The sequence below is a fragment of the Larimichthys crocea genome, chromosome VII, assembly GCF_000972845.2.
Source record: "Larimichthys crocea isolate SSNF chromosome VII, L_crocea_2.0, whole genome shotgun sequence".
Classification (NCBI taxonomy): domain Eukaryota; kingdom Metazoa; phylum Chordata; class Actinopteri; family Sciaenidae; genus Larimichthys; species Larimichthys crocea.
The window spans coordinates 15,936,434-15,964,425 of record NC_040017.1 but is presented as its reverse complement, the minus strand read 5'-3'; the positions used below and the strand labels follow the sequence as shown (position 1 = coordinate 15,964,425).

Here is a 27,992-nt window from a genome sequence, read left to right as displayed (position 1 = left end):
CCTTGTGTTCATTCGGCTGAAGTTTATTATCTTAATTAGAATATGATAATGAACAGAGCCTGTCTTACAGGCAAGTATTAACTCCTGACTGAGAAACTATTTGGACAAGAAGACAAATTGTGTCACGCTGCTGCTTGTTGCCAGGTATTATTTCTGTCCTGAATCACAGATAATTAAAAGGAACATGGCTAAATTATTTAAAAAGTGGTGCAAATGAAGACAGAGGTCATTAAGATCATTCCTTGACAAAAAGGAAAAGATTATACTGTACGTCGATAACGGAGATGGAAAAAGTACAAACATGCAGGAGACATAAAGAAATAACAGAGACAATAGAGAACAACATAAAAACCACACGTTTCTCAGCATTTATCGACATTCAGATCCAGTTTCTGATCAGTAGGCCCTCACATGTTATCAATATCTGTGTGTCCTGCTGTATTTTCTATTGTGACCTGACTGTTTAGCTTGTGCTTCCCTGGGACATTTAGATGCAGCTGATCTTGGCTGTTTAGCATCTGGCTGTCTGGTAGTGTGTCAGGGTTGTTGATCTGAACAGTGTCACCCCTCTGCTGATCAGAAATATGACTCTCCAGTTTACAGTTACTGCTCTCTGCAGTTTGTTGGCTGTGACTCTGGCTTGCTGGAATACTGTCCTGCCTCTGGCCATCAGCACGACTGCAGCCATCTACGCCAGCATAATGCTCCCTCTGCCCCTGCTGAGTGGTGCTGCTGTCCGTTTGAGTATAGCCTCTTGTCCCATCTTTTGACTTGCTGTCATGCTGCTGGCACCGTCTCATCTGGCCTAATGTGATTTGGAGCTCATTGAGGCGCTGTGATACATGCCTCCTCTTCAGTTCCAGCAGGATTGTTCCATTACGACTCAGGCTTGGCATGCTTGTTGGTGTTGCCCTCTGTAAAAGGATATATGACAGAGAATGTTTTGCAGATGATGCTTGTTAAAAGATATAAATGGATTCATGCGCACAGTGTCGGGCAACAATACAACTCATCATCATACTCATGCGTACTGATTCACACATTTTTCTCCTAAGTCAAGGCTGAATAGGAGCAAATGAACAATACAACATAAACAGCGAGGAAGTCAAACAAAATATCTCAGCATGTCGACATTTGTAGGAAGTAAAGCATAATTTATAAGCCTTCACAACAAATTACCATGCCGATTCATTCGTTGGATTATGTAATTATATATGTAATGTGTAATATTCCAGCTAATTACCACAGAATGGTTGCCAGCACTGTTCTCTCTCTCCTTTAGTTGTGTAATCATTTGAGCTCTCTTCTGTAGCTGCACACTCAGCTGCAAGAAAGACTCATTCATGCGGTCAATTTCTTCCTCGACACAGGATATCTGAAATAGACGAAATGGTTCAGTAATGTGTGTTTGGAGGACAGTTTAAGATCAGATAGTATATGATTTGTAAGTAAGTGATACCTGCATTGGTGTCCCCTTTGGTTGTGAACCTGCGGAAGTGAGTGAAAAGTATCTGTATTAATGGAAATAACAAATAAAACACCTCATAATAAATGCTTATTGTGTGTCTAGCAGAAGCACAGCCACCTATTGCCTTCATAGTGGCTTCAGTGCTCATTGACAAACTGTCATTAAAGTCTTGAACTGTGTATGCTAGAATATTGAACCATTCTTCTGGAACAGAAGGTGATAGAAGAGGTGAAAATCGACTTCACTCTTTTACTCACTCGGACTTCGTAATGGTTTAATGACGTTTAGATCTTGTGACTGGGGAGAAATGGAAAAGCCTCTGACTTCAAACTTAAATCAGGATTAAATGTGTTCATTAGTTTATATGGGTGCATTATGGACATGGAATGAGGGAATGTGATGGGTTTCACAAGATAGCTTGCCCGTGCTGTTATGGATCAATGGCTCCAGGGCTGAAAATTGTGGTTTGGAGTCATTAAAATTTTCCTCACATTGGAAGAAAGTGTGCGAGACTGCGACTGAGACTTTCGTGTATTTTATAGTAATCAAAGGTCAAGAGTTTGTACTCCTTACACCAGGGTTTTTATCTTGCTATATTACAATAAATACCATACATTTATACTTTTTAGTGCTGCTTCTAAGTGGTGATAATTTTTTTTTTTCAATCTGTGCAGTGATGCAGGCAGAGTGTCAAATGACCTGTGAATACTTTTGGTCAGAGCAATCACTGTCATTGATTTTTGCATACTGTATAAAACTACTGAATCTTATTAGAAATGAACAGTACCTGCTTCCATGTCCTCCCTCCGTTTGAGGTTTGCGATGAGCTGCTCCAACTTGAAATATTTGTATTTCTCAAGTCTATAATTGGAAGACAGACAGAACTTATTTAACTGCATGATTGAGCTTAAAGGGTAAAATCTGCTGTAGGTTTAATCTTTCTCACCAACCTGCTCGCTAATATGTGCTCAGTGAAGTGTTCTTCGGTTGGAACTCTAATGTTGAGAAATTCATCGACTAATGCACCTGGCTGCCTCTCTGAAGCATCGACTTTTGACTGTAAGAAGAAAGCATAATAAAAGCTATCTGTCCCTACATGTGCAGTATGAGTATGATGTGTGAGGTTTAATTAGCACTTACAAACCTCCGCTGTGTTCCATTTAAAAGAAAAATTGAACAGCTGAAGGCTTAAAGCTGAAATAGCCTCATGGAGAGCTTGTACAAAGCTCTGGGGTTTAGATCCTGGATGTAGAAAAATAAATCATATTGTTTTCAAAGGCTTTTCCATACTTTGTGCTTTTAAAGATGCTTGCCAGGGCTTATTAGTTATACTGTACTACAGAATTGTTACAAAACCACAACACAAGAGGGTCTCAGGACTCCCCTCTGTTACTATCTGTCTGATTACCTGATGCTATGTGGGCCATGGACTGCAGAATAGTAGCGACGAAATGTCCCACGTGTTGAAGCTTTGCCTCTGACAGATAAAGGATTTGATTGGTTGCATCAAAATAAAAGTCCCTTGCGCAATGTGCCAGCAGAGCCTCATTAGAGGAAGATGAAGAAATAGGGATTGACTTGGCCAGCAACAGAACAACAGAGGGGAACAGGGGGCAGTTTGCAAGCAACTGGATGACCTGGCAACCAAACAGGAAAATGGCAGAGTGTTGGGGCGAGAGGCTGTCCAGCGCAGTTGGGATAAGTTGCCCATCATGGTTCTCCTGGACAGAATACACTGCAGCTGCTAAAACAGATGGGAAATGCTATTTTTAGGCTTCATATTCATTCAATTTGTCTTTATGAATTCTGAGATTGTCTTTTTTTTCTTTTTAATCAAACCATTGTGGAGATGCTGATTAGAGTCAGCTGCAGTAAGGTCCTGTAAAGACAGTTGGATCTCCTGCAGTGTCTTAAAGAGAGGAGAGATGCTGACCAGCCTGGAGAGGTCGTGGTCACTTAGACAAGGAGCTGTGCTCTGTAGGTGCTCTGCTTTGGTCATGTTCATTGATGAATACTATGAACATAATTTAAAAAAAGAAATGATTACCTACTTAATTATTATTAGTAAAATATAAAATTTGCTAAAAAAAAAGAACAAATCCCACTACAGTGTACCTGTGTGTAGTACATGTTGGAGTCACCGGGGTGCGTGTATCCCGATTGCTGCTCACATTCCCTGCCATCATGAGGCCAAACTTCTCCTGTCAGTCTGCATAAGAGAGTTTCCACTGACCTGAGAACAGCTCCCAGTAACACTATAGAGGCCTCAGCTGAGGGTGCCATGTGAGAAATAGTTTAGAGAAAAGCAATTAATAAGGATTGTGCCGTATTTATTTAATCAGATTAAAGAAGTGCGTACTTGAACATTTGTGTCATTCTGGAATGATTCTAACTATTATTGGGAAAATACTTTGTTTGTTTGCTTTCTTGCCAAGCATTAAATCAGTACCACTAATGTATCTGGATGTTAACACAACCACAAATTAATGTTTTTGTACTTCAGTTTTTTGGCTTCAGGTTTATCATACAGACATAAAAGTAAAATGACAGATTTTTCTTTAATCGGCTTGGTTTTTGATCAGATGTGGCTGTCTTTGTTCTCTAATAGATTAAATTATGTTCTCTGCCTTTTGACCGTTGCTTTGAACATATCCGTCTCTCTCATTAAATCGCATACTGTATTACCATCTGTCTTTACCTTGTGCATCTTTCTCTTCTGCACTGCTGTTAGTCGGTTTATCCCTCATTGCATTATGCACTAGCAGCTCCTTAAGAAGGCTCAGTTTTTTGTTATCCATATTCTCAAAGACATTCTGAAAAAAAATATATACAACTTCACATAGTTTTCTTGCCACATGTTTTGAATCTTACATATCTAATGGTACATTTTTCTTCACTGTCATTAACTCACCTTGATTGTTTCAGTCTGCTGACACATGTTTCTATAAAACTCCTGTGTGTCTTTGCGGTGTCGTGCTAGTTGTGAGGCAATGTGGAGGTTCTGATCTTCGAGTTTGTCGTACAGAGTCTTCACATTGAATTCCTCCAGATCACAGCACCCTGACACACTTCCTAAAAGCGAGTATCAAGTGTCACTGATTAATAAGTTAGAAGTGGGTGGAAAATAAAGGGAAAACTCTCAGCATGCCATCCTTAAGGACTGAGGAGATACTTTTTCTGATGAATGGCTGCTCCTTGAAATCAAAAGATTCCTTGTATGCTCCTTAATTATTCAGCAGTGTCTCTCTAGCTTTTCAGACCATCAGGGGTGGAGCATGCAATGGACGATAAGTACTTGAATTTAAATTGCAGAGGATAACTAGAGAGCTAAAGATAACAGCACAAGCTATTAGGCATTATTTTCTTTATCATCAATCACATGAGGAATAGGCTGTTAACGGCTACCTGGTCATGCGTGGTAGTTTCATAATGACTAGGCCAATGGACATTTAAATGCCCTATCAACATGCATGAATAATGCATTAAACACTAAGTGATTATAGTCAACTCTACCTCATGGTCATTTCAAACATTGTCAGGGAATGGAAAGGCGAATTTATTGAAAACCAGTAAGATGAAAAGGAGTTGCCATAGTCTGTTTTTAGTGAAACCTTTTTGGAAATAATGTTACTGAATTGGTGCAGAAAATATAAAAATGGATAGTTTTATTTATTGAATTTAAATGAAACACGGTTGCAGTAAGTTATGATGAATAAATATGTTCAAGGCTGTTCTATAGGCCCTAACCGTAAAATCCCATCCACATTATTCACTCTTTTGTTGTGATAGGTGATGTCTAGAATAAAAATTCTTACATCTCAGGCTCCCTCCAACAGCGATCTCACAGATATACTATCATAAAACAAGATGTAAAAAGAAAAATGGAATCTTTGTGGTCATTTCAGCATATAATTCGTGAAATCTTTTTCTTATTCACCTGGCAAACTCAATGTGCACTCCACCACGTCCACCACTAACACCATAATTTCCTGACATTACACTTTTCCTAAATTTATAAGATAGAGATACAGATAGATAGATACTTTATTGATCATTAAAATTAACCTATACTACAGTAAACATACGTTAAAGTTAACCTATGAGCTGAATCTGCATTTAAATTAAACCTGTGCAAAGGAGTTAAATACTGTATGTGCATAGTAATTTAACATGTGCAAAGAAGAATTTAAACATGTGTGGAGAAATTAAATTTGTGATCTTTACAAATAGGAAACTATATAAAAGTAAAAATACAATAAAATGTTTAAAACAAATAAGAAACAGACCGACAAATAGTGATGAAAAACTGTATACAGTTAACTGAGGCTGTAGACACTGAATGAAGATCACAGCATTTAGCAGAGTAGTGCAAACTGAGTCCAAAGTGACAATAACAGTGTTAATAAGGGATTTTGATCAAGATTCTGGATGATTCAGCACAGAGTAATAAAGACTGATTTTACCTCCTTTTGAAATGGCCGGCTCCTCAGCCTCTGCTCCCTCTCCTACACCCCTACTGCCTAGGAAGCCACCTAGACTTGGGACAGCAATGCTGTAACACAAATACAAAGCCACATATTTATATGTCTTATGTTATACAAAGAGGTTAACAAGAACACTGAGAGAGAATGGGGTCACTTTTAGCATATATAACACAAGTATCCTGACACATAAATAAAACAAATCAGATCTGAAAACTAACGCACCTTTCTCCGCTGCAAACACAATCCACTGGACAGAAGGGCTCCCCAAGGTTGCGCCACTTTGGCTTGGCCCTCCACTGAGAGACAAGTTTTGCTTTGCCGGGTCGCAGAACTAACACTGTGGTGGTCACAACCACAACTACAACCAGCAGCAGACTCAGGATTCCTACACACAGTTAGCAATGTGCCATTATCAAAAAGCAAGGGTTAACTCATTGCAGGCATGCAAGTAAAATACTAGGATACACACCTACTATAAGTCCCCAGTCAGGTAGAAGGTTGAGCCTGTGCTGCTTGATAATGCCGTACTTGACTAGCTGTGTTGGGGTCATGGGCTGGAAGACGGAGGCCCGAGGGTTACACTCTGTCCCATCCTCGGTGACCACCACCACCACACTCCACTCTGGGACAGCATTGTCAACAAACACATACTTCCCTGTTTCTGAAAACACATGGGCAAACCTGAGCAACAGAGAGGAGCAGAGAGAAATTAGCGGTAAAGAGGGGAGTCTAGTCACAAAACAGCATATCATCTAATCAACATTTCAGGCTCCACCTGCAGTATGGACTAAACACTACCTTGATGAGTTGAAGTTTGTCTGTGTCATGAGTATCTGCAGACGCCTGAAGGCACCAAAGTCCCAGCTGGGGTTACTGTTAAACAGATGGTCTTTCTGATACACTGGGAAGTGGCTGAGATGGCGGTCTAAAATAAAGTTAGAGCAAAATTATGATTATAAATCACACGATATGTCATGATAAAAACAACATGGGGGACAACAAAATTAGTGGTACCAGTGTGGTTGATGGTGAGCTGGAAAATGAGCATGTCACCAGCAGACAGACAGGTGACTGGGTTGGGTATCCGAGGAAGGACAGCTATGTGGGCATCATCATCATTGTCTTTGTCTCTCCTTGTTTTGGGTCTTGTATTTATGAGCTCTATTGGTTCTGCATGGAGGTAAACTGCTGTTAACTTCTGTAAAATGATACTGGATATAGGAATCAATCAGATCAGGATTAGAAAAATAAAACAAAATGAACCAACACAAAAAGCTACTTTTTCTCACCTGACAGAAACTGTTGGACAAGCTCTCTCTGTGTGGGAATCCAACCAAAAACTCCTTCAGAGTCAAATTGGACAAAATGGGTTTTGCCAATACTCTTGGCATGGATATCTGGTCCTAAAACATTCATCACAGCCTGGAAGCAAATAGAAACAAGTTCAATAACAAGTGCTACTGTATCACCATACCACAGCATACTGCATAAATTCAAGAAAACAAAATATCAAGACAACAGAATATCAATAACTAAGACAGAGATGTCTTCTCTCATAACACTGACAGGACATCCTTTTGCATAGAGACACTACACTAAAGTGTTTTCACTATATTGGAGAAGCAATAACATAGAAAGAACTATGGGATATTGTATTTCTATATTAATTAAATATACAGTAACGTGTAATTACCAAATCTGTATATATACAGTGCTGACTTTGGAGTAAGAGGTTTTAATAATTGCACTTTATACATTTAAATAGTGTTCTGCATGACTAAACAGTAGATTAATGGTTAAATCATCGTTACATTTTAAACACAAAATGGTCTATTGTAGATGGATGTCCTGTACATGCACATTCATTTTTGATGAAATCACTGGAAAAATACATTTTCTTGCATGGAGAAAGGAGTTTATTATTTATCACCTCCTCTTCATTATAATGCAATGATATCACAAAATCTGCAGCTGCAACATTTTTCCAGGCGTCCTGCTGAGACTCAGACTTGCAGAGACCCTGATAAATGCTACGGCAAGCTTTCCACCAACTAATCGATTTAGCTTTAGTCTCCTGGCTGCATCAGTGCAATACTAATGTTAAATGTGTGCTTATATTTATCTGGTGGTAGCAGCTTTTCTCCCTTAAATACAGAACATTTTATGTGAGTGATTGGAAAGCAAAAGGTAAATAAGAAATCCATTATGTTGTAAAGTATAGCCTATAATTAGTTTGTCAATGGTTCAGTCATCTCTCCTTACTCTGGCCCAGACCATGCTGTCTTTTTCTTTGAGGCTGAGCAGCAGGTGTCCATCTGGTGCAAACTGGGCAGAGAGTTGAGGCAGTCTAGAAAGGCAGGATATGTTGCAAAGCTCCTCAGCGGAAACATACCGCTCACACTGGCAGCTGAGATATCGGGATCAGGCAGATAAGACATTTACAGCATTTCAGGCTATACACTGGATAACAATTCATTTCTTCAGTTTAAGTAATTTTTACAGGGTATTTTATAAAACAATATAACATTAAAATATATAAATGACATTCACATGCCCATCTCCACATCCAGAGTTCCTCCATGTTGCCCACAAGTGATATTACAGGAGTGGAGGGAAGGTGACACACACTCTCTGGATGCTGCCAGACGTACCTGTCCTGCGGCACACCGTCTGTTCGCCTAAAATACACACAGACACTGACATCTAAAAGGACTCACATAGACCTTGCTGGTTAGTATATCATTCATGGTTGAAAAGCAGTAGAGAGTATTCCTCCCATCCTCCCATCTCACACTGTTGTACTGATTTTCACACACAAATTCTAAACTAAAATAGTTGCAAACATGTCATTTGGGGGCAGGTTTTCCACAGGCATACTGAGAGGTGTAGTTGTTACGGTTCTGTGATACTTCACTGCTCAAGGTCTCCGCCAGACTTTCAATCTATCCACACCTTTGCGTGCATTCCTATGAAAACTTTTCAAAGGATGAAATCATACATTCTAAACCTAAAAACACAGATGGATGGTGAAGTGTCCAAAGAAACACTGTAAAAATGTGATGCAGTAGTTGAGAGCAAAAAGCTTTTATTTCTGCAACTGACCTCAGGCTGGCAGTCCAATTCACTGTCGGAGGCAGAGCTTTTGAAATCTAACTCGTTGTAGAAGATAAAACCAGTCCTGCACAAACATGAGCCATCCGAGTGCTGGAATGCACGGTTCTTACCAATGCAGGTACAAGAAGAAGAACCTGAGGAAACAGGTGTGAAATTAAGAGGTGTTTTTATTTTTGTACAGATGTATAAATAAAAGATTGAAATTGTTTAGTTAAAAGCATATGATGTGAGTTATCTGATAGGATCTAACCCGCTGGTGACGTAGAGGAGCTGCCACATGGAAAGCAGGCCTTTTGAGCAGACAGATGGTTGAAGGTGCCAGCTGGACATGGGTGGCAGTCACTCATTGTCTTAGCATTATTGAGGTTACCAAAGGTGCCGGGGGGGCATGGTATTGGTTGGGTGGATCCCGTGGGACAGACATGACCCAGAGGACAGGAGTTACTCTTGTAGTTGTCTGAGCCTGTTGAATTTAAATAAATTCATACTTAATCTTGAGTTGGGCATGAAATAACAATTATTGTACACACAAACTGAGATCTGGAATGATTTGTGGTGGTGAGTAAACTACCTGGGGGGCAAAAGTATCCTGGCGGACATGGAAGGCACTCTGGGCTGTGGGACAGATATGGATGATAGGTTCCTCCTTCACACACACTACAGCAACTGCTTTTGGATCCTCTGAGGCCGCTGGTGTTGACAGGCATGGAACCCCCGTCGCAGGACTTCATGGCAGAGCTGTTGACTGGGCAGTAGTAGGGAAATGGACAGCTGTGGGACATAGTTGCAAGGTTATTTATAAAAGCTTTAATCCACACCATGTAGAGTCAGTCCAAACCCATTAAAGCTTTCATCATCAACGATTAAAGCTCTAATTTCCATATCAATCTTACTAACATGTCATGCCAAGTCTTACGGTATGGGACCTTTCTTACACTCACAGTTGTTTAGGAGTGTGGTAGGAATGTGATCCCTCAGGACAGATATAACCTTCAGGGCAGACTTGAGGCTCAGCAGTCTGAGGTCCACAGTAAGAGCCCGCCCTGCACAGCCTCTCTGAGACTGCACCTGGATTTTGAACAAAAACTAATTACCGCAGAACCTTAAGAGAAAATATTCAATATCATCACATAAATATTAAAATATACTATGCTAACATTACAAACGTGTGTCGATAAACCTACCAATGGGACACTGATAAGAGGCCCTGCAGGGGATCCCCTTCAAATTGGGCTGCCCTGTATCCCGAGGATCTGGACAAAAGGTTCCCCCTTCACATGGTTCACATTGGCTGGGTGCAGTAGCTCCAGGAAGAGGTCTCATAGTGCCTGCAGGGCAGAGGATGGGGGGTCCAGTCCCACTGCACCAAAAACCGGGTGGGCAGGGACTGTTGGAGTAGTCTGTAAGCCCTGGAAATCAACATCTTTCTGAATAACCTATTCAACGCTTCACACACTATAACCAGTGTAGAAATAGATTTGCTGCATCATTGTCCACACACATTGAGTGGAACCTTTAATATAAAACTCCTGAAGCATCAAGCTTATCAAAATGACTTAAGAATCCATTATTTATGCATGCAAAGAAACAGGAAGACGGAGACCATTAGCTGGGTATCAACCACAAGATAAAGTTAGAATACGGTCTCAATTATCACTTTTGCGGGAGTAAAAAAAAGTGTTTTCTTTGTAAAACCTCCACTCAATCATTGCTATAGCCTCATTCATCACAAGTTTTAAATTCAGTGTCTTCAGTCACATTATCCCTCTTTCACTCTTATCTCAAGAGACAGGCTCAGGCATTGGTATCATAGTATAATAGTGTGCATACATACTGAAATTATTAAAACCTGCAATCTTCTTTGAACTGTCCTTGCAAATTTAAATTCAAACCCACCAGAGAAAGGAGGATTAAAGTGTGTTTTGCACTTCATTATATGCACAAGATATAGCAAAAATCACCTTCAATGAAAACAAATTTGTTATTTTTTTTAAATGAATGGGTTGTGGTCTGTTGTGAAATGCAGTGATTCTGACCTATGGTGTTACAGTGTGAACCAGGAGGGCAGGGCAGGCAGTCACCCTTGCTGCCTGCTCCAGGGTAAGGTTGATAGGTGTACAGAGGACATGGTCTGGGTCCTGTTCCTCCACCAAAGTCACTGCCAGGCAGACCATCACAGTAATGACCAACAGGACACAGATGAAGGGCTGGCTCTCCTGCAAACAAACAAAATTTAACATTTTTGGGGAAAGGGATTACTGATATTTTTAATGGTGACATTGCTTCATGCACAATTTGTTTTTAGGCTCATCAAGCACTTTTAAGGCTCATCAAGCACCTGCCCCTGGCTACTCTGACATATTGACCCTCCATAAGCCCAGGTTTAGTTATTATTCTCAAGGCAGGGTTCTCCTGGCTGTTTTTAATTCTCTAAGCATGTGATTTCCACAGTAGGGCCAATCCTAGGATCCTGCTGCTATCTACTTATACTCAGTTTACACATGAGACACACAATGACTGCAATTAACTGCCTGGTAAGATTACAAGAATGCAGAATGCTGCATCATGATTGAAAACTGCTCATCCGGGAAGACAAAAGACCAGGTTTTTACTGTCAGAGCTCCCAAATTATACAATGTTTTTCCTGCTTAGATTGTCAGAATCAGCATGTGAAAATCAGCCATTCCCTTTCATCACTTCTCAAAACCAATTAGTCGAAAGACGCCTCTTCATTAATCTTGCATTTTCTGTCGCATTTTTACCCCGAAAACTTGATTACAGTAGCTCAAAAAACAAAACAAATCTAACTACTCAAACATAACAACCAAACTTAGCCCATACCAGGTTGACACCAGTATTGAGGTGGGCAGGGTAGGCAGTCCTGTAGGCCGGCACCTCCTGGGGAGTTTCTGAAAGTGTTTGCAGGACACAACTCAGCCTCCTCTGTGCCCATTGGACAGTAGAAACCTGAAATAAGGAACACAGTTAACTCTCACAATCTCAAAAGTCAAAGTATGAAAATGTGTGTGAACTGAATACCAATTATAGGCAGCATTTAGATTGTTTTATTTTTCAAAGAATTCATACATCATACCTGATGGACATGGTCCAGCACACTGCATGCCCCACTGGCACTGGGTCAAGTTAGACATGGGTCCCTGAGGGGTGAAATCTGCACTCCCAGAAACACAAAGATAGCCTGCAGCACATTCTCCCTGTATCCTACCAGCCCTGAAGAAAATATACACAGGGTTAGTACATCCACAAAACCACAAGATTCAATGCATACACACAGGAACATGAATAAGCACACACACCCACACACTCACACAAACAACGTCTCTTAGAAAACACCAAAATGCATGCTTCATTAGATAAATAGAATGACAATTACAGCATTTTCACATCCCATATTCTTATCTACATTCATTATATTCATGCATATCAAGGTGTTAATTTGGCTGTTCAGTGAACTGTGATACTGAACATGATACTCTCCTGCATTCAGCTAATTGTGAGCATAATTAAAGCAGAGATGAGTGCTTGCCTGCCTTTGAGCATGTGTCTGTATGTTCATGCATGAGTACCGAATGCAAAAACGTGCCTAATAGTGTCTGTCTGCATACATGTCTGTTTGTTTCTTTAGGTATCCGAGTGTGAGACAAGAGCACATTTAAGAGCTTCTGCATGCACGGACTGGGGCTGTGATGCATCCAGTGTACCTGCAGAACTTCCCTGGAGGGCAGGGTAAACACTCCCTCTCCTCTTGTAGCCCTCCCTGGTTTGAATGAGTGTATGTCCCATTAGGGCAGGGATGAGGCACCATTGTGCCTGTAAGAATGCATAGAATGCATTAAAATAGACACTGACAGCATGATTTATTACATAGTGAATACTCATAAGAAATGTGTTTTTTCCATTAAAAACAGAAAACCAAGAGGCATTTTTTTAGTCTTTTTGTGTTGGTTAATAAGGTTATACATAAATTAAATTAAACTTCCTAAAAAGTTCCTCTCTTCCATATTAAAAATTGTCCTTTCAGAGTACCTGCAGGGCAGAATGAGTGTGGTGGGCAGGGCCATGGGTCTCCCACTATGGCCTCCTCGCAGTAGAATCCAGGTCGGCATGGGATGCAGCTATCTGAACCTGGGTTCGGCTGGTACTCTCCTGTGGGACAAGGTAGGGCCAGAGGAGAGCCTTCTGAACAGTAGTGGCCCTACAAGACAAAGGAAATTACAAAGGCGCATCTGAGGGGTGGCATTCAATGCAGCAGGACATTAATAATAGAGAACATGGCACAAGCGTCTCTAGGAGAGATACTGTTACCGGAAACAATAACAACAATGGGAAAGGGAAGGACAGGGAGGAGAATTGAGTGGATGAGGCAGTACAGAAGGGAAAAAGAGAATAAAAGCGTATATGAATAACGCTTACCTTGGGACAGAGGAAGGCGTATGGAGTGGTTGAAGAGAAGTCGAAAGGACAGTAAAAACCAGCAGCACAGGGGCCACTGGGTTTGGCCAGACCCTCAGTGGAGCAGTAGTGACCTGCAGGACATGCAGAGCAGCTCTCCATGGATATACCTCCTAAAACAGAAAGATATTAATGAGGGTATACAGTGATGCAGATCATTTAAAGAGAGAACAAGAGATCCCATTAGGATCTCTTTCAGATGCAAATGCTAGCTCCCAACTAAATATATGATATCACAAGATGAGGTTCTTTTAATGATGAGTGTAAACAGTAGATGTACCAGTGGTGTTGCGAATACTGCCAAGAGGGCATGGAATTGGGAAGAGGCCCCCTGTTGGACAGTAGTGACCCACTGGGCAAGGGCCATTCCTGGGGAAGTTGTCGGAGCTCTGCGGGGTTGGCTCCGTGGCTCCACCTTGACAGAAATAACCTTGCAAACAAGAACCTAAACAAAATGAAATTGTTAGCTGTTACTAAATAGTTTAGCTAATGTAAGGGTGCGTACATTTAAAAGTTAAAATTCTAATAAAATATCTTCGCGCCTGGTCACCTTGTGGTGTAGAGGCTCCATGTGAGCTACAGTACACTCCAGAAGGACAGGGTGTGCAGACAGAAAGAGAGTGGGCTCCTGTCTGATTGCTGAAAGTGCCTAAAGGACATGGCTGAGACAGGGCTGTCCCAGCAGGACAAAAATGACCTAGGAAGAGAACACTTATTAAATATTGTTTTATTATTACTGCAGTAATATAAATTTGATCACTGCTACTCCTAAAAGGGTAAATGATCTGATTTATACTGGAGATTGAAGGTTCATTTTCTCCATCCTTACCAGCTGGGCAGATAGAGGGCTCTTGAGTGGCTGTGGAAGAACACACGGTCCCTTTAGGGCATGTTATGCAGCGGGCTGCTCCAGGGGCAGGATTGTAAGTGCCAGGCTCGCATGGGATCTCACTTACTGAGCCAACAGGACAGCTATGGCCAGCGGGGCAGAGGTAGCCATGAGAACCATCAGACGGGGTGGGACTGGAGCTGCCACCCAAGCACACATACCTGTAGGCGTAAAAGCAAATCACAAATATTGCCACAAGCTGTCATTAGAGAGGTGGAGCATTCAGGCAGTGAGGAAATATCATTTTCAAATTTTGGAGAAGTTTTAGAAAAAACACTGCAGTGAACATCTTCAGTGTCAGTTAAGGTCAATTCAAATTTCAAAAGTGGTTTTGCATTGGTTCATAATTTACAGCTTCCAGGATGTGCCCCTAAAAGGACTTCATTCAGGCATATTTTCAATGGGCGGCATTCCAGTTTGCAATGACAATACTTAGACATGATTAATACATTAACACTGAAATTAGTACATAGTCATTTAGGGACAAACATAGTTTAATTAATGACATATAATCGAATAAAAGTCTAACTAGATAGATTTTGTAATCAGTAAGTAACTCTAGGAATTCAGATACTTTAATATTTAAAATTTATATTAATTCAGTTCTTCAGTTTTAATAACCGGCAGTGATTAATGTCAGATACTAATGACACTAATGTGTTGTGGCTAAAATGTCTTCGATTTGCTGAATTTGAATTCTGTTTCACATCAGATTTTCTTTTTCACAGTTTATGAATAGAAATAAACTCTTCTGAACTCTTGGCAGACTAATGTGTGACAAATACTTTAAGATGTTTTTTTCTCTCTCTCTTTGTTTATTTCACAGCATATTCCAACAGATAGCAAAATGTTGGATCCTGTCCTGCTGAAGACACCTGCTCCCCTCCTGCTGAGACTCAGCAGAATCTCATGTAAAAGGCATCTGCTGTCTTCAATGATCTGTCTGATTTTGTAGTTTATGTGTATACTGGCTTCCGATTGATTTTTTTTGAAAGTCAGATATCTTGCTGGCATTTTGGACTAGTCCCTTTAATCCATGTTTAAATCCCACGCATAAATCCCAAAATACTTCTAAGCAATAAGGTGAAAACACTTTGCATTAGACATGGAGAGACTTAAAGAGGGAGAGAAAGACTGGAAGAGACAGCTTCAATATTTCTAAGCGAGCGAGAAAAAAAAAAGTTTTAATCACTGTCTTCAGGTCAGATAAAAACAAGTCAAGTGAACAATAAAAAATACAAAACAACAACAACAACAAAACTGCATGTGTGTCCACGCTCAGAGTGGGAAGATTAGAAACTGAAAAAGCAGAAGAGCAGAAGTGTTTACCCGGCATTACACGGGAGAGCATCTGAGAGCTCTGCTATTGCAGGCCTGTCACAGAACAGTCCAGGGGGGCAAGGTGGGCATTCATCATCTTCTTTCAGTCCTCGAGAGATAGAAAGAGAGCCTGTAGGGCAGTGGAGTGGATAACCAGTGCCAGAGGGGCAGTAGTGGCCAGAAGGACAAAGATAGCTTTTGGTAGAATTCCCCTGAGAAAAAAATAAAAACATGACAATTTTTATGACATTTGTACATAAGTACACACAGGACTCTAAAGCATGTATTGCTTGCATGTAGTTAACAAAAATGACTAATGTAGTAACTAATGGACTAAACATAGTAACTAATAATGCCCTGAGGTCTCTAGAGTCTGAACTGTTTATTACCCCGCAATACAAAAATGCAAAACACAGCAATCTTAGAGCCATCAAAGGGTCATGTGGCACATCAAAACAGTTTATTCCCATTAGAGTATCAATGTGCTCAGCAATATTGCATATTCCTATTTGATTATGCAGTGTTTTGTGTGTGTGAATTTGACGTTTTTCCTGTTTGAGTGATACTGAGGAAAGCTTAAAGGGGAGCAGATATGCACTCAGTGAAATTAATCATAAACTCACAGTTAGATTTTTATATTTCTTGTGTACATACATTTTTTTTTTATCAACTAATCAGATGGACATAGGCGGATCATTAGATAAAAGGTCATGGGGTCACCATTATTCTCTGGGAACAAAGACCTACTGATCAACTACTGAATAACCAACATTACCTGGTTACAGACCAACAGAAGCAACAGAGAACAAGAACCTTACCTGATACTCAGTAGAGTTAGGGCTGGTTGATCCAGCAGGACAGTAGTATCCAGCCTCACAGAGTCCGGTTGGCTGGGACAGAGCAGGCTGAGAGCAAAACATTCCTGCAGGAAACCACAACAGAATAAAGTAACCATCATAAAGATTGAAAACATGCAGAGTCCACTGTGTAAAAGTAGTTTGCTATATAATTAGTGGTGAGGTTTTGATGGTGTAGAAAAAAAACACAGATTTTTCTGTACCAGCGGGACAGAGCAGGCAGGCCTCAGGGCTGGAGGCTCCGAGCTGGCTCTGCACAGTGCCAGGTGGGCAAGGAAACTCCAGTCCTAGAATCAGTCCTGGAGGACAGTAATATCCGACGGGACACAGTGCAGGCTGCACAGTACCTTCAACTGAGTCATACCAAGAGCAGTGTTAAAGACTAATGTTATTCGACAAACTCAACTTTTTCCACATCTTTGACATTGAAAAGATACATCTGTATAATTAAAGAAACGAACACTGACACTGTAAAATCAGTCGTCAGTTAGATTAGCTGAGATAAAGAGAGGTGTAACTTCCATTAGCTGTCCCCATTTTACCATGGGACATATCAGCTCTGCTTCAATTAGTTCAAACATGTGAGAATGACTTCAGACAATCCCCACAGAATTATTTTGTTATTTTCATTAAGAAATGAACATATGGGCATGTAGACATTTGTCAGCTAGGCAGTCAACGATGTGACTCCTTTCAACATGTCTGTGATCATAGCTATGTCCTTTATTAAAATAACTTATTAAAAAACATATCCTGTGGCTGGACTACCTGCTAATCTTTTGTGACTACTGCTGGAAAATAATTATTAATAAGCTCTACACCCAGAGTATACTCTGACGGTTGAACGTTAAATGTAGAAAAACACTTTCTCTTCTTGTGGAAGTTAACTCCAGGACGTCTCCTACCTTGACAGTAGTATCCAGGGGTGCAGGTGGTGCAGTTGTCTTGATGTGTGTTGCCCATTTCAGAGTTGAATGTTCCTGCAGGGCAAGGCATGGGCACTCGTGTTCCACTGGGGCAGAAGAACCCAGGTGGGCACAGAGCCTCATCTGCTCTGCTAGATCCCCAGTCACAATAAAACCCTGTCCAGCAATCACCTAGAAAAAAAGGGAAAGAAAGACACTGAATCAAATCAGCAAAAACGTACTGAAAAACCTAAACACTAATTTTTATCATCTGCTCTTATACCTGCTCTTAGTCCCTGTTGACAGAAAATCCCAGGTGGACACAGAGATCCAGTTCTGTTATCAGTTGGGTTCGGCACTGTGGCACCCATCAGACAAAGAAATCCAGCAGCACACGCTCCTGAAGGCTCAACCAAACCTTCAGACCCACAAAACTGACCTGCTGGGCACACCAAGCATTCACCTGCAAACAAAGATTGACAGCTTTGACCTCAGTCCAAACAGTAAAAGAAGCTACCTGCCAGGTGAGATCAATCAACATGTCTCTCAGGTGGTTGCACACTGCTAGAAGTGTCAGTGTCAATGTCTTGGATGAAACTAATTTATGAAAGATCATTTCAAGAAAAACACTTCAAACTGTTTTATTTTATCGTCGACAGGTCAGACTGCAACCTAAAAATATCTTTCCTGTCTAAAATAATATATCTGTTTTTTACCTGTGTTGGTGAGACCCTGATTGGGGCTGTAGGTACCCTTGGGGCAGGGGAGAGGCTGACTGTCTGGACTATTCCTGGGGCAGATGTAGCCAGCTGGGCAGGGAAGAGGCCTGCTATGGCTGGGACTCAGGCAGTGGAAGCCAGGAGGACAGGGATTACACTCTCTTTGGCCTGATAAGTCCTGGAACGAGCCTGGCAAAGACATTTAAACAGTGAGAACATTTTTAGAAGGGCCGTGGGGTAAATTTGTACACTACACAAGTTGCATTTGTACGGTTTCATTTCTTGTTTACCAATAGGGCATGGTTTGCAGTCATCTGTGCCTTTCCCTCCAGTCTCATTTTGGTAAGAGCCAACTGGGCAGGGTGTGGGTACATGACTGCCCTCTACACAGTAGTAGCCTGCGGGACAAACATCCCCAGATGCGCTTGACATTGGAGTAGCCGTCTGGGATCCCTCCAGACAGTAGTAACCTGAGGAGAAACTCTTGAGTCAAATCTTTAAAAAGCTAAACTTTTGTATCACACTCTCATAGCTGAATGATCTGGCTCATTTCTGACCTGCCAGGCATGGTCCAGAGACTGCAGAGAGGCCGGTCTCTGAACAGTAGAAGCCAGGACTGCAGCTACGACACTGGGACTCGTCCATAAGCCCGCTCTGCTCACTGTCAAAGTTTGTGAAAAGATGTGAACATTTCAATAACTATAATCCCCAGTAGTAGCCACAGGATTTCATGTAATTTAGATAATATTCACACGCTATTACATCACAGAGAGAACTCCACCTGCTCCAGTAAATAATTTCAAAGGTTAACACATCTCCGTTATATTTTATCACAACAAAGCATAAAGTTGAACATGGATCTTTACCTGCTTAAATATAAGTGGATTTGATTGATTTAAAAAAATTCTAAAATAAAATAATAGCTAGTCTACTAGCTTATTACATATTATGGTATGTGGTAATAAGAGACATGAGGGAGAGCAATTCAAAAGATTATTAATAAAGTGTACAGAAATATTGCAGGATAAGCACCTGAACATTCCTTTTGGGCACGGTTTTGGTACCGAGGTCCCCACAGGGCAGAAGAAGCCAGGTGGGCACAGAAATCCACTTAGACTGTCTAGTGGTGAAGGTTCAGATGCTCCTCCAACACAAACAAACCCTGCAGCACAAGGCCCACTGGGGAAGGTCCTCCCTTTAAACAAATAGCATTAAAGCAAGATTTTTATCACCCTAACAGAGTAGCTGTTATACAAATTAGGATTACACTGCTATTCAGATGTTTTTAATCATACGATGTGTGTGTGTTCCTATTTATTACATGTCCTGAGGGCACTTCCCTTTATTTATGTTTTGCTGGTAAAGTTCAGGTTAATGTATAAATAGAGGAATTCCAGGACAGAACAAGGGTCAGAGACAGGTCCGAGAGGTGACAAATTCAGATTGGGGATATGCTGAATACTGATTAGGGGAAAAGAAAAAAATGTTTAGATGCTATATATTATAATATATGCAAATTGTCTGTTACCAATTTGCAGATGTTTAAGACAGCCCATTATCGATTGTATAAGAACCAACTGTTAGAGCTCCACGGGGAGCCCTTTTCTCTGTAACCCCTTTTGTGTGTTGCACTGTAAAACGCTCCTTCTTGTACAAGAACAATAAATTCAACTTAAACTTTGATACTTTGAAACCAGTCCTCTTTATTTAAGGGGTTTTCTTTAAAATTCCCATAACAGTAGCCATTTACCCCTAATTGTTTCTGGTATACTCCACTAAATTTATACCGCAGCTGTCTGCAAGATAGATATCTGTGAGAAATACATAACAAGTAATGATAGATTAAGATGAGTGGATGCGTTGTACCTGTTCCTTTACAGTACATCCCAGGGTCACACTGTGAACACTGCCATTCCTCAACCAGTCCTGACATGTTAACATAGGTCCCTGCTGGACAGGGATGTTGATTTGCTGATCCGTTGGGACAATAAAATCCTCCCTCACATGGAAGTGGAAGAGTCATTCCTGTTGTACAGAAGACATTAACATTATTGCTCCCGGCTGCTGAATGTTTTGTCATCCAAAGATTTGTCAACCCTAAAGCTTTACCTTGATCTTGACAATAGAAACCAGCAGGGCAAGTCTCGCAGCTGCTCTGGCCTTGTCTGAGCTGGTAGCTCCCGGGAAGGCAGGCTGTCTGTCTGACACTCCCCTGGAGCAACCATTAAATTTATTAGACTTTATATCTAGAGAATAACATGCATCATCAGACATAATCATGGTGCAGCAACAGCAGTGGAGACTGAGACAGACACAAAACAGGAAGAAGACCGAGGCAGTCAAGAAAAACAGTGCAGTAATGCACTTCTTATGACAGAATGAAAACCACATCTGAGGATGAAGACTCGTAGCAGACTCTGCAGAGACAGCACATCCAATATTTAGCAATCATGACTGACAATAGCTTAAAGACCAATACTGGATGTTTGACCTTCTCACAGTAATGTCCCACTGAGCAGACATGTTGTTGTGGTCGCTCAGAGCTCTGTCCCTCAGGACAGTAGTAGCCTTTTGCACACTGACCACTTGGCTCAGCTTTTCCACTCTGGTTGCAGTAGTGACCCGGAGGACACAGCTGGCAATCCTCAACTGTAGATCCACCAAGGGAACCTGATGGATAGCACATAATATACATATCAACTGGAAATTAGTGTATAGATTTCTATACATTCAATTATTTGACATTTTTGTCAATAATAAACAGTGTTTATTGACTTGACAAATAAAAAAAAAAATCACTAAATCACTTTGTAAGTTGATGTAATGAAAGCATTTAAATGGATAACAATGTTAATTTGATGCAAAGTACATACCTATTCCCTCATCAGTTTCTAATTCATAACCATACAAAGGAGCTACGGCACATTTTAATAGGATTCTAGTTGTCCGCCGCGAGACAAGAATACAATTACACGATTAAACCACTTTGTAACTGAAATTATTCATTGCCGCCCAAGGGAGAGAAAAAAGGCTTCAGTGGAAGTTTTCATATGTCTCTGCATCACTGAACTGCAAAGATAGAGACGAGTTCATGTTAGGACATTAGTGGGGAAAAACTGACAATGTGTGCAGCTAGAGTCTTAGATGTTTCTCAGTTTAGTATTGTGTCCGATTCCCCATTCATCATTTATTCATGATCGAAAAAGGGAAAGAGATTACTGATTTGTCTCTCTTTTCATTGGAAATGAAAATTGAATTGATTTGAAAAAAATAAAAAAATCAAACAATAATGACATTATTATAATTTCTCACTTTTTATGGTTCCAACAGGGCAGGGCAGAGGAAGAGGAGTTCCAAGAGGGCAGTAGTGTCCAGTGGAGCAAGGGGTAGCATGGGGGTCTAGAGAACCTGTAGGGCAGTGATATCCTGCAGCACAGGGCCCAGCTGGGGCATCCAGACCAGTCTGGTTACAGTAAGAGCCAGCCTCACAGGGCTGGGGATAGGCAGAGCCCGAGGGACAATAAAAACCTGAAAAATAGCCAAGTATCACTGAAATAAATCAACTTCAAGTCTAATCACGAGGATTACTCTTCTTAGCACACACATTCACTCACAGAGATAAAGGATTTTCCCAAACTCCCGAACTTTTTTTTATTTCCTCGCTCTGATTTCAGCTTCTTCTATTTACAGTTAACCCACCAGATTTTCTTTTAAAGTTCCAGCAGGCAGTAATTACTTTGCTGCCAAAATTTTAATGAGTTCCTTGCTGGTCTGACATCAGCTTTTATTTCAGTGCTTCTGTTTCATCCGCATCAATACCCAATCACCTCCAGTTCCTCAAGAGGGAAGTTCAACTCCAACTGCATTTAGGTTTTCAGGTCATCCAATAGGAGAATTTGCAGGAGGAATTCTATTTGATTTAACCATCAGAAATGATCTTGTGTTGCCTTTATTAATTTACTGTACAATAAAGAAAATTTCACAATGGGGTGTAATTGACTGAGTCCTTTCCTCTGTAATTCTTGACTGTTACAAAACTGGTGGAATTAAAACTGGACATGGCTGCACACACTGGGGAGATCAGATGAATTCAGTCATATGTCACAGACATTTCAGCAAGCGAGACAATGATAGCATGAGCAGAAAGGATAACACATGTGCCCGAGGGGATGATGGAGGGATCACATTGAGTGCATAAGTTCATTGTCAGGATTTACCCACCCCTGGGGCATATATCTCCTCTGTAGGTGGAGCATACATAATGTGGGCTCCTGACAAAAGGCGGTGGATGAGTCACGATATGTTCAGAATCTGCCGGTGGTGCCGTTACCCCTTCGATCCAGCTAGTGTCTCTCCCTATAACAGAACATGACAGATAAGGCGTGAAAGATGTCTTAGTTGATATCTTTGTCTCGCAGACAGATAACCAGGGATGAGAGACTCTTCTATTCCTACATGCTGATTTAACAGTTTTGACTGTCAAGGGAACAAAAACCTTCTAAAATGTAATGCAATGATTAATTGAAGAATACTTTAGGGGAAGGTCAAACTGAAAAGTCGCAGCTTTGTGGGATATTCATCACCACACATAAGGCTTTGCACGCTGGTAGTTTGAGGAAATTAATGTACTGCCCCTTTAGGGGAAGCATTTATTGTGTTGCAAACTGAAAAAAAAAACATATTTTACCAGAATTACTGGAGTTATTGAGGCAGGACAGGTTGTGCATCCAGAAGGCGGTGCCTGTCTTTGTGGCATAAAGCTCCAGTATTTTACAAAGACAGCTGAATAAAGATGGGCTGGCTCGGGGTGTCGAGCTATCGGCACCACCAGAACAGAAGAACCCTGCAAAACACAGACCTAACACAGGGAGGCATTAGAAAAGGGCTGTGAAAATGGAATAATTATTAAATTCGATTTGATTTGATTCACTAGAAAAACTTGTTAGTGTGGGCAGTGATTCAGGGGTCTGGAACCATACAACTGAAACATGAATTGTTGTGGACTGTACACAATTCGCCCTCTATACTCATTTAGCAATAATAAGCTTGACTGTCCTTGACTAATGGGAAACAACCTGGTGAAATTCCCCACCTGTGGGCTGTGAGCCTCCAGGACTGTTGCAGTATTTCCCTGGGGGACAAGGGTGGCAGTGAGAGGGAGAGGAAGCTCCAGGCTCGGGGAGGAAGCTGCCAACAGGACAGCGTTTTGGTGACCCACTACCCAGAGGACAGAAGTGTCCCATGGGACAAACATCACCATATGTCCGGGACACAGGAGAAGGTTCAGTGGACCCCGGGGAACAAAAATGTCCTGTGGTAGACAACACTGTGAGACATCCGACTGAAAACACTGCAACAATTACAATGAAGGATAAGTGATACATGTTATTCAGGCGGTTAATACAGAGCAGAAATAATACATTAGAGGAAAAAAAGACACTCTCATATCTAATTTCTCTGACATCATTTCCCATCAGACTGTCAGACCTGGGCTGCAGGATCCAGACGGCTCTGTCAGAGCGCTGCTGTTACAGAAGGAGCCAGAGGGGCAAGTGGAGCAGTCAGTAAGGGATGCTCTGCCGGGTGATGAACTGACACTGCCCACTGGACACGGGGAAGGTACAGATGAACCCTCTGTACAGTAGAAACCTGGGCACAGTGGTGTGTCTCATTTTGTGATAATCTTCAAATTGCTTTGTTTGTGTACACTTTACAGGATACATGTGAATTCACAGGTGGTTTTTTAATTACCTGCTGGGCAGGTGATACAAGCTGACTGCCCAGATGAAGACTGAAAAGTGCCAGGGCTACAGATGGCCGGCTCAGCACTACCATGTGGGCACGCGTGGCCAGGTGGGCACTGACATCCTGTAACACAGTCAGATAAAGTTCAAACTGTCATCTGGTGTTTCCTTTTTTACAGTGAAAACAGGAGTAATGGGTATATCCTTTTAAATGCATTTACGTGGCAATTATCCATGGAGGAAAGCATGGCTGCTGTATTTCACTATGCATAATGTGGTACCATGGAAACAAAGCAAGGGAGAAGAGAGTGACTCTGGGTTTATGCAACCTGTACGGAAATCCTGTGGGAGGCAAGCAGGGAAGAGAAAGCAGGATCAGCAGCAGGTGCCCTGACTCTGACAGTAACGAGCTGGAGACTCTTTATAGGTTCTGGGCCATTTGATGCTCAAATTAGCAAAACGCCTTCTCTATAAAAAGGGGAAAGGGGGACGTGGATGCCTTTCACAGAATCTCTAGGTGTGCATGTAATATACGAGGAGGAAGAAAGCTGATCTGAGGCATAAAATCACCTCCTCATGGTACACTGTAAAAGTCCGGCTACACATCCACAGAGACAGCAAACTACATCAAATACAGAACAACCATATTTAGAGAGACACCTCATTGAACAGACTCTATAGTAATATACTGCAGTTTTAATCACTGCTACAAAAGTGTTTTAAAGCTGGTAGTCAGAAGTTCAAGTTTTATGAAGATCAGGCTAGAAGTTTTTTGGTAATCCTGCTGACAGACAAACAGCACCAAAACGTAACCTAATAAAACCTTCTTGGAAGTTATGGTGATATATATTTTACTTACTTACATCAACACAATGGGAAAGTAGTGACAAACTGAAACTGACCTAACGATATAGGACAGTTGATTTTAAACCACACATCTCCAATACATTTTTTAACTTTTCAGATAAACTCAGGGATTAGTTGTTGAAAATATTGTCCTATTTATTCAGCTGAATGAACTGATTGAACTACAAATCGCATACAGGGTGTGTTGACATTGCTAATTGTCATGCAACCTGATATGATGTTTGTAATTTGTGTCATTTTGTCCATTCCCATTATGTAAGAATGTGCAATTCACACCTCCTACAGTGAGTAAATAAGATAAAGCTTGGTCTGCTGAAGCAACCTCATCATGTTTAATCAGAACAATTCGGAAACCAGACTTATTGTACGTGATCAGACACTGTGTTGTAAAAAAGGAGAGAAAGAAAATGATGAAGTGCAAAGACTGCCTGTGGTTAAACCTTAGCTGACCCCTGATGATGTATACTGTACCTGGCTGATGTCCAGACACTGATCCTGGTGGACAGAACCATCCCGGGGGACAGAGAAGGTCGACAGAGGTCTGAGCCCACGAGGGGCAGTAAGATCCCGGGTAACAAGCTTCACAGTCAGCTTCAGACTCAGCCGCAGATCTCCCCAAGAAAGTACCTATATGGAGTAGACAAATTATCATGTGAGTAAAAATAACTTCCACTTCCACACACAGAAAAGGTGATGGCATAACAGTGTCACGTATGCGCAACATGGATTGCTCCCTCCATTCACTTGGTTAAGTAGCTAGCTGACCATTTTGACAGCTTTATTGGACTCCTATTAGATTTTACAACCTCCTCTAAAGTTCTGGATACATTAAGCCAATATATTGTACCTTTGGGGGCTTTATGGTCTTGTACAGTACCTCTGGGGACAGTGTAATAAAAATAGGTCAGACACATAATCCATTCAAGAAAATGAAAAAGGGAACTTATAGACTTCTGTTTAGTGACATATTCATCATATGTGGGAGCAGAAATAATTTCTACTTCCTTCAGAACTCTGTCTGAATATGTTGGTTTTCTACCTGGAGGGCAGGGGGTTGGCTTTGCACTCCCTATAGGACAATAGTAGCCAGCAGGACACACATCGCCATGGAACTGACCCAGGGTTGAATTACCAGAGAGTGGGAATGGAAATGCGGTATCTCCTGTAACTGAAACAATAGACTTTTATTGGATGTCATTACTCATTAGGTTAACAAGTAAACTAAAAGGCCAGAGGCACTTTCTGCAATTCCAGGGAGAAAAATGGTACTGAGAGAAATGGTAAATGTTCTGTGGAGACCTCTTGAGCGCCGAGTCAAAGGCCATGAAAACATTAAATAAAACCAGAACAGCATTGGCAGAAAATGGTGCAGTGCACAGTATTGTTCAGGCTCACCCCCGATTATCATTATTGGGGTTTTACCATTTCTAAAACAACTGTTTGTGCATGTTGCCATGCATGTATTAACGCCACGTAAAAGGGCAAGAACAATCAGCCTGTTAGCTGTGGTATTACCCCATGGTGTGGCTGTGTTGGATCCCTCGGTGCAGTAGAAGCCTGGGTTGCAGGGCCCAGATGAGGTGGAAAGGCCAACCATAGCACAGTAATGGCCAGGCAAACAAGACTGACATACATCTATAGAAACTGCCCCTGTAAACCAAGAATACAACACATGGGTTTAATCTAAATGATGAAATACAGCATGAATTAGGGTCATGTGAAATAATTTCACTTCACATGCGTCCAGTAATTGTTTTACTAGGTGAACAAGGGTGTGACATTCTTCATTGATTACATGAATTCACACTTAACACTGCCAATAACTTGAGTTAAGTCAGTCCATTATTTCCAAATGTCACCAATAGTGTATCTGTGTAATTATTAAGTGTTATATGTCACCCTCTATGGAGCTAAAGGTGCCTGCAGGGCAGGGAACCATATAGCTGGTACCCTCGGGGCAATAGGACCCTGCAGAGCAGCGGCGTCCTGTTGGGCCCTCCTCTGGCTGGGCAGAAGCAGAACCGTGGATACAGAGGTAACTAGGAGCAGAGAGATGATGAGGACAGATACGATGGGGAGGGGGATATGGGATGTAGAGGGTGATAGATATGAGAAACACAGGCAGAGACAGAGCATAGGGGGATGTTTAATTATAGACAAGGGAGACAGAATTAAACAGTAAGAGGATGTCATATCTTTCACAGTTATGTTCATCGTTGAACATGAAGTATGTGTACAGTCTGTCTGTGTTTACCCAGGAGAGCAGACCCCAGTGGGAGCAGCTAGTCCAGAGGAACTGCAATATCTCCCTGGAGGGCAGAGCTCACAGCCCGACTTATTGGACAACCCCATCTGCCTGCTGAAGGCACCAGCTGGGCATGGGAATGCTAAACCAGACTGCGTTCCTGTAGATAAATAGCGTATAATATCTACAGATGGTCCAGGACTAAACATCAGAGTTTGTGAGGACAATCCTTATCTTGATTATGCTCTATAATGCCATTTGCATAATTAGAAAGCCATTTACTGTTACAGCCACTTGTTTAGGAGTACACACAAAAGAAAACAATATTAATCAACATTTCACATGCAGTACAACACATTATTCCAATGAATAACTCACTCACCCCACAGCAACACTTGTGCCCTACATATATTTATATCTGATAACATCGTACGTTGGTCATGAATGTGTTAGAATAGCTGCACTTGTATCCTACCTGGTGGGCAATAATGTCCTTTAGGACACAGCATGGGAGTGTGAGTCCCAGACACATGCCCAGTGTCAGCATCCAGTGAGCCAGCACAGTAAAATCCTGCTGGACATTTAACACACTCTGCCTGTGGAGGGGTAAATTATGCACATCATTTTTTTCTGCAAAATACAAATACACAAAATTCTGACTACAGAGGTTCACTAATATCAACAGATATGAACATGTTTGATGCTTGTGTCGGATATTTAACAAGCTGAACTAGAAACTGTATACAGTGCGAACAGATGGGTCTGTCGGAACATTAATTCTTTGCTTTCAGCAGAGCTATAACTTCACTCTGAATGTGCAAATAACACAGCCTGATGATACATAAAAGCACATCTTTTTTTATAGGTGTGCAAGAGAGCAAAACAGTTATTGCAGGTAATTCAATTG

General features: G+C 41.3%; 1 protein-coding gene across 1 annotated transcript; it reads right to left on the bottom strand.

Annotated features, from left to right (window-relative positions):
• Positions 1-2: 2 nt before the first annotated feature.
• LOC109138109 (zonadhesin-like) lies at positions 3-27,677 on the bottom strand. Its single transcript, XM_027280306.1, has 57 exons — positions 27,561-27,677; positions 27,095-27,245; positions 26,740-26,879; positions 26,356-26,490; positions 25,880-26,008; positions 25,312-25,467; positions 23,981-24,097; positions 23,717-23,878; positions 23,322-23,540; positions 22,917-23,087; positions 22,451-22,585; positions 21,542-21,757; positions 20,721-20,899; positions 20,339-20,441; positions 20,096-20,254; positions 19,262-19,424; positions 18,787-18,890; positions 18,520-18,699; positions 18,227-18,418; positions 17,794-17,973; positions 17,511-17,702; positions 16,809-16,958; positions 16,567-16,670; positions 15,758-15,960; positions 14,369-14,589; positions 14,090-14,236; positions 13,820-13,984; positions 13,501-13,652; positions 13,114-13,282; positions 12,789-12,897; positions 12,161-12,297; positions 11,908-12,033; positions 11,103-11,282; positions 10,251-10,475; positions 10,008-10,134; positions 9,638-9,837; positions 9,317-9,529; positions 9,055-9,200; positions 8,503-8,630; positions 8,215-8,359; positions 7,242-7,374; positions 6,967-7,122; positions 6,751-6,877; positions 6,422-6,633; positions 6,175-6,337; positions 5,932-6,020; positions 4,380-4,540; positions 4,167-4,281; positions 3,584-3,738; positions 3,308-3,482; positions 2,877-3,212; positions 2,613-2,710; positions 2,419-2,525; positions 2,256-2,329; positions 1,460-1,488; positions 1,244-1,375; positions 3-914 (listed from the first exon to the last, which is right to left on the bottom strand). Exons 1-57 carry the CDS (start codon positions 27,592-27,594, stop codon positions 408-410), a joined length of 9,033 nt encoding a protein of 3,010 aa, XP_027136107.1. The 5' UTR covers positions 27,595-27,677; the 3' UTR covers positions 3-407.
• Between the last annotated feature and the right edge of the window lie 315 nt (positions 27,678-27,992).